The sequence below is a fragment of the Crocodylus porosus genome, unplaced genomic scaffold, assembly GCF_001723895.1.
Source record: "Crocodylus porosus isolate Cpor-Errol unplaced genomic scaffold, CroPor_comp1, whole genome shotgun sequence".
Lineage (NCBI taxonomy): Eukaryota > Metazoa > Chordata > Crocodylia > Crocodylidae > Crocodylus > Crocodylus porosus.
Window position 1 is genome coordinate 178,507 of NW_017728899.1, and position 7,123 is coordinate 185,629.

Sequence of the window (7,123 nt, forward strand, 5' to 3'; positions counted from 1 at the left end):
CACACACCCCCGCACACCCCTCTGCCCCATGTCCCCTCACACACCCCCACGTCCCCCCAAACTGTCCACACACCCTCACACATCCCCGCGTAGTCTCTCCACACCTCCTCCCCTCCAACAACCTTCACACATCCCCCCCACTGCTCATTTCCGTCTCCCCATATTTTTCTTCCAGCTCTGGCATGTCCTCCGCAGAGTCGCCTCCAGGCCAGATGCACTGAGGAGCCCCCTTTGAGCACCCCTGCCTCTTGCCCCCGTAGCTGCCGGCGTGATGATGGCTACACCCCTCAAAAATATGGGGGCTTCTCAAGCTGCCTTTGGGGCTGGGGCGGGTCTGCCTCTGCAGGCCGTTTTCATGAGCAGCGTCCCGTCCGGGACGCTCACGCCCCTGAAAGATCTGGTTAAATTTCAAGCGGCGGCTGGCAAAGACATGGCTGTTCCCTCGACTTCCTCAGGCGTGAAACAGAGGCAAGCGGGAGCATCTGAGAAGGCCAAAGGTGTCTTGCAGTCCACACTCTTGACCAACGGGGCTGGCGTGGAGTCTCTCGACCTCAGTGAAATAAAGGCAGGTTCGGACGTGCCTGCAATGCAGGTGGCGTTGTGTCAGCAGCAGCGGGTGCTGTTGCTAGAGCGCGAGGGCTTGCTGCAAGGTAAGCTGCGCGAGGCCGTGGCGTATGAGTCTCCAGTGAGAGCCTTCCAAAGAATGAAAGCCAAGGCATCTTGTGAAAATAAGCAGCCGATGGCATCCAAGGGAAAACTGGTAGAGATGAAAAACAACAATGATATGATCCTGACTCCCATTGGAAATCGGATCTACCCAGGAAAACAAGGTAAAAGATCCTCTGCTAAAGAAAATCTTGGATTTTGTGGGGTGCCTAGTGCACAGACAATTTATATCCAGTCAAATCCATGTTTTATTTTCCTTGGGTTACACCTGAGTGTGAGATCTGGGTAAACAACAGATGTATACTGTATTTACTTGAATCCAACAGAAAGTTGTTTCCCTTCCGTTATCAGAGTGGAAAACCACCTTGTCTTGATGGAGTGCCGGCACTACAGCTCTGCCCCAGCCCCGATTATTGGCTGGGGCCAGAGCTGCTGCTGCACCAGCCACAGAGTTGGCAGCAATCCAGTGAGTGTAGGTAGGGGCCGGGGTCAGGATCAGGTGGCGGAGCAGTGAGGGTTGAGGACACATAAGTCAAGGATGTGGTAGCAGTAGCATGCATTGGGGTTGTAGCAGCAGCACTTGCTGCTTCTCCATCCTCAGACCCATAATGCTACCCTGTTCCTTGACCTACCCTACTGCCAATCAAAAATGTGGGTTCGGGTATGGGGCAGATGAGGAGGTATGGGGCTGGGGGATGGGGCAGCAACAAGGGTTGGGAGATAGCTAGAGGGAAGGACTGCAGGGATCCAGGTGTGGAGGGGAGGGGCAAGTGGTAGGGAAGCAAGATGTGAGGGTCAGGCTGCCTGCCCCTCCTGATTTAGGGAAAAATTTAAGAGGACCTGCTGATAATTAGATACTATAATTCTTCTTTCGTATATCCCCCCTCTCTGATGATTATATCACAGAGTGGATGGACAGCTGGAAGTGAGCCAAATCTGGTTTAAATTTAGAAAATGGGGATCAGAGAACTGGGACATGAACTTTGCTGCTAAAATTTAATTTACCTGGAGCAGTATTTAATACAAGATGAATGATTCCTAGAAATACCCTAGGAATGGCTATACAGAAACTGTAAAAATGATTCTGTATTTTTAATGGATCCTATAATGTCTTATGAAGTATACATTGTTTGACTGAAAAATGACTAAACTAATTTAGTATTACACAAGCCTTCACTTTCCTAATCAAAGCAGATTTGTTTTTTCTTTCAGTATTGCATTGCACCAAGGTGGAACGACACAGAAGTGTTGATTCTCTGGCATCAGATCCTCTTGCAGTGGAATCTCCTCAAAAATTTTTCTTACGCTTGAAACAAAAAGTGCAGCAGCGACTGCAAGAAGGTACTTTTTCTGGGACTGTTGGTAGTAGAGTTCTGTGTTGCGGGCAGTTTCTTTGTGGGTGCTATTTCATATGGTTTGCAAGAATGTGGTATCTTCTGTTCCCTTCCCCACCTACTTCTAGTGGAAACAGCTGAAAATGGGAAAAGAAGTTTTTTCCCAGCTGAAATTCTTCTCTCATATACAGCTTTCTCAGTAGAACTGAGTACTAAAAATAGGTCCAGTAGTTACTTATTGGGTTTGTACCAGTCCTTCATTTTGAGTCCAGAAGTGTTGGAGTCATTTGGTATAAAGCGTGGCTGATAATGAAGTTTGTTGATTAGTTACATCCAACAAACTGCTTGCTTGGCTAAAGGTGTCGCCTACCTGCCTGTACTTCTAGGCCAACCATGGTAGACACCATAGGATTTAGCCTCTAAGTGACACTAACACTGCACTACACACCCAGCTGCCCCAGCTCACCCTTAGCCTGCAGGCTGTGAGCTCCCCTGCTGAACTATGTCACTTAAGCCCACTGGGCCATTGAAGGCTATGCCATGCCTCACTGCCCTGTCCCTGGGGCAGGGAAGGGAGCCTGGGCTGCAGGACCAGGTTTGAGCCTAGAGCACTGCAATTTAATCCCTTCCAGGCTGCTAATTGGACAGCCCTGTTCTACTGCATATTAGTTTGATTTTGTCTAACTTGCTCTGTCTGTCAGTAGAGCTTCCTGGTGTGTAGAGCAGCATAGCATCTCCAGGGGACACGCTGCCTGTCACTACAGGAACACATGGGATGGTCTCCCTCACTTCACTTTGTATTTGCCCTTAAGGCAGGTCCTCCGTTCACTGGTGAACAGAGTAGTGGTTGCGAACCACAGATTTTTATAAGATGGGAAGTCTTCTTACTTAAATCTCAGGTTATAGTTATTCAAGCAGTTGGTTTTTGTTTCTTCACCAGTTAACTTCTCCTTTCTGGCAATAATAACCAAACTTCATCCATGTTATGTCTCTGTAATGTTTCCCTTACTTGGGCAGTAGAAAAATTCTTAGTGTTCCTCTTTAATCTTGTGTACAAGTATCTGATATTTCTGTGCTAGTTTCTTCTTGGTCAGCCGCATTGTAGCAGTAGCTTGATAAGGTGTTAGTAAGTACAGGTGTTAGCTGGAGTTTGTGTATTGAGTGGTGGAGCCTTGTCCAAGCATGAAATTTAAAGCACTACTTGGTCCTGGTAGTAGCTGAGTTAGTAGTTCTGGAGAGTTGGCTTCAGTGTCAACTGATGAAAGTGGCTTTTGGTCTCTGCTGCAACGAAACTTCTGTAGGAACAGAATCAGACTTGTTGTAAACATGCATCTATACAACTAGTCTTGAAACCGTCCATTGCTTTCCCTTATTGCTTTATTTTCTGTTTTGTTTTTTGTTTTCCCCCAATGGACAGATCCTACGTCTTCAAACCAAGTTAACCGAAACGTTCCTCCTTCAACAGTCGTGAACAAGCCATTAGTCCAATCTGGGTTTGTCAAACCACCCAGTAACTTTAATGGAGCGTGCATGATAAACAACAACAACCAGGATGATGATTTTCTTGTGGAATCGATCGATGCTGATGATGAGCTGTCTCAAACTATAGTGATGAATACGACAAAAATAATTTCAACCCCTGCTAAAGCTGGAAATCAGTTAAAAGAAAACTGTAGTGGTAAAAAAACATTTGAGCAAGAAAGAAGAATATTGGAACTCAAGAACCAGGAGACTGGTCAAGGAGTAGAAAAGACACTGGAGACTGGTTGTCAGAAGCCCACACAGTGCTTCTGTAATATTATGTTTTCTTCTCCAACTGTTCATATACCAAGAAAGCAAAAACCCAAAGAAGGAGACGGTATTATTGCCTCAAATGAGGTTCAGACTGATCCAAATGATGGCAATACGAAAAAAGAGGTGGGTCAACTTGTTCTGTGGAGGTATTTTATATGCTAAGTCTGACCTGAGATTTGCCATAATTAATGGGGGGGGGTGTAAAAAAAAAGGCAGTTGGCAAGAAATAAGTTTCAGCATTTAAAATGTGTCTTATGTTGGATTGCACCTTCCTGTTAAGGAGGGGAAGGCTTTTTTTTTTTTTTTCTTTTTCTGCCCACCTGAGTTGGATGATAGTGTGCAGTATTAAAGCCAGGAAAAGAGAAGCGTTTCAGATTTTTATGCTTCTTTGCATAAGCTTTTCTTCACAAAACAGTTAAAATAGAACAAGGAATAGCCCAGTCTTCTGTACGTTGGCAAGACCCTGTGCTTTTCATTCTCTTTTGAGACCACGTTGGGGTCAAGAGGAATTTGTGGCCTGTTCAGCTCTTAGCTTCTCTGCTTGTGGCTAAAATCTTTCCTAGATGCATTCTCTGCTGCCTCCAAGAGGGAGGTACAAGGGTGATGGAAAACCTGAGGTGAATTGGACAAATGTTTTAGCCAAATGATCACTTAAGAATAAAGAAACCCACCTTTTTCAGCTTTTACTATATTTTTTTCTTTTTAGAAAGTTAGAAAAAAATCAAGCTTGGTTTTTATAAACTCTAAAACATTGCCCGTTGTTATGGGATGACTAGTAGGGTATAATTTTTTGTTTTGTTTTAAGTTGAGATGCAACTGTTTACAGACTCTTAGTGTTGGGCTTTTATAAGCTTAGGTTGAAAGCTAATTTGGCATATTGTCACAGTTGTTTGAGTAATCAGTGTTTAACTGAGGCTAAAGTTCCATAATCAGTTTAGCATCTTTTAAATGGATGTCTGTCTTCCTTGCTCTCAGTGGGGCTAAGATTTCACCCAAACAGATTTGTTCTAATTTCAGGAGAACTTGAACTCTTACCTGAAGGCTGCTTAGACCAGGTGGCTGTAAGGTTGGTAAGCTTTGCATGTTCCCACTGTGGGAAAGCTGCAGGCTGTCAGTACTGTGGACTGCAGATATTGGGCCTGCTATGTTTAGTTGTGATTAAAGCATAAAAGAAGCACCATTTTTAAAATGGTGGTAGAAAGAAAAATAGGGAAAAATATTGGAACTTTTTCTTGCTTGAAAACCATCTAAATCTGTGCTAGGATCAAAACTGGCCAGTTGTGGGCCCCACTTCTCAAGAAATATGGAGAGATTGAAAGGAGTGCAGTGGGGAGCAGGAATGATGATTTAAGGCCTGGGCTGTATGACCTGTGAGGAACAGGTAAAAGTAGGACTAGTCTGGAAAAGAAAAGACTGAAGGGGGGGGGATTTGATCACAGTCTTCAGATACCTGAAGGGTGATAGAAGGGATGGAAATAAGGCTACAGAGACGAGCCTAGGAAACAGAACTAGGAGCGATGACCTCAAACTGCAGCCAAGGAAACAGGTTGGAAGTTAGGAGAAATTTTCTGGCTCTGTGGGTGATCAAGCATTGGAACAGGCTGAGTAGAGAAGCTGTAAAACCTCCATTCCTAGAAACTGTCAAGAGCAAATTGTACAGACTTGAATAGTTTAGTTGGATGATCCAGCCCTGAGCATGATGTGGACTAGATGACCTCATGAGATCCCTTCAAGCCCTATTTTCCTGTGATTTAGAATAAAGGAAACACTGGGAATAGTTGTCTATTAATAGTCAAACATAATTAGATGCAAAGGAAAAACCTCAGAAAAGATGTGAGGCTGTCAGACTTTATAGACATGGTCATGGGGAAGTACTACCGTCAGGTAGTGGCTGTCTCTACCCAAAGTATTCAATTCTGTGTTGAATTTTGACTGCAGATCTATGCTTTAGTGGATCACAGCTAAAGTGTAATGCTTTTAAAAAGGCAAAAGTTCTTCAGTCCATTTAAATGGAGGAAGAAACTAAAGAAAAGATGTAAAATCATAGAATTGGAAAGGAGCTCACCTCATCCAAACCTCCGCAGGTACAAGATGTGTTACTCCTAAAGCATCTTGGACGTTGTCTATTCAACTTCTTGAAAACCTCCAAAAGAGATTCCACAGCTTCCCTCGGCAGCTTGTTCTGCTGTCTTGCTCTTTCAGTGAAGAAATCTTCCCCGAGATGAGATTTAAGCAATGATAAAATCATTGTAGCTGTAGAAAAGTATTTAAGTAAAATGTTGTTAAACATTTTCCAGGACAGTTATCTTAATAAGTGATATATATTTCATTACTCTCCAGAAGCAATAAGCAGCTCCCAAGATTTGGGAGGATTCTAATAGGTCTGAGGATTGTGTAGCATACACCTGTAAATTTTACTTGTGTTTCTTCCAAGTTTTAACAGTAAAAGTGGAAACATGTTAAGTGATTTTTACGTGGCAATAACAGGATTATCCCAACAATAAGGGAGTGCAGGTAGGCAAGGAGAAAAGGTAAGAAACATGCTGTGGGCATTTGCTGTCCTTGTCACCTTCTGTTTTAACTGTTCTGTTCCTTATGGCTATGAAAAACATGGGAGGGTCAGCATGTTGCCTGTGAGCCATGGCTTATGGACCACGGCTTCCAGGAATTCTGCTTTTCAAGATGGTGCTAAGATAAGCAGGAACTTTTCTTTGGGTTTGTGTGTGTGTGTTTGTTTTAACATTAAGAAAAAAGCATTTAATGAAAATTAATGGTTAAAAACCTCAAAATATTCTTCAAACAACTGCATAATGATGTGTTTCTTTCTTTTTCAAATATGCAGTCACAAATCTGCCTAAGTAATTGGAAGCTCAAGGCAATCAACAATAATACAGCCATATGTGTTGAAGGAAATCGGAGGTAAGTGATGTTTATTCTTCTTTTTCCACTCCAGTGTAAAATATAACAGCTTATCTGATCTGTATAACCTCTATACAAATATGTCATCTCTACTTAGGATAGCAAATAGTGGAGTTAAAGAATCATTTGCCTGGGAGCACTAAAAACAGACCTGTCCTTGCCTAGCAGCTCTATAGGGCTGCTGCTGACTGTGGTCCCACAGTCACTCAAGTACATTCCTCCTCAAAGAAAATGGAAGAAGGCCCCAGTGCTTGGGACTCTTAAGAAACCCAGCTCCTCACCTGGTGGGGGCTTGGCCCTGAGCCTTCGTTTCATTCAGCAAATGCTAGTTGTTTTCTTCTGTCTAGTAGTATGGAGGAAAGAGAGGCCTTAGGGCAACACTGATAAAGGTATTTCAAGGATTACAGGTC

General features: G+C 43.5%; 1 protein-coding gene across 1 annotated transcript in view; it reads left to right on the forward strand.

The window, feature by feature from the left end:
* Nucleotides 1-226: 226 nt before the first annotated feature.
* MIS18BP1 (MIS18 binding protein 1) overlaps nucleotides 227-7,123 on the forward strand; it is a 26,517-nt gene continuing 19,620 nt past the window's right edge. Inside the window, exons 1-4 of the mRNA XM_019556594.1 lie at nucleotides 227-830; nucleotides 1,879-2,007; nucleotides 3,418-3,917; nucleotides 6,637-6,713. Of these exons, the coding sequence (XP_019412139.1) occupies nucleotides 272-830; nucleotides 1,879-2,007; nucleotides 3,418-3,917; nucleotides 6,637-6,713 (1,265 nt within the window). The 5' untranslated portion in view covers nucleotides 227-271. The remainder of the gene's footprint in view (nucleotides 831-1,878; nucleotides 2,008-3,417; nucleotides 3,918-6,636; nucleotides 6,714-7,123) is intronic.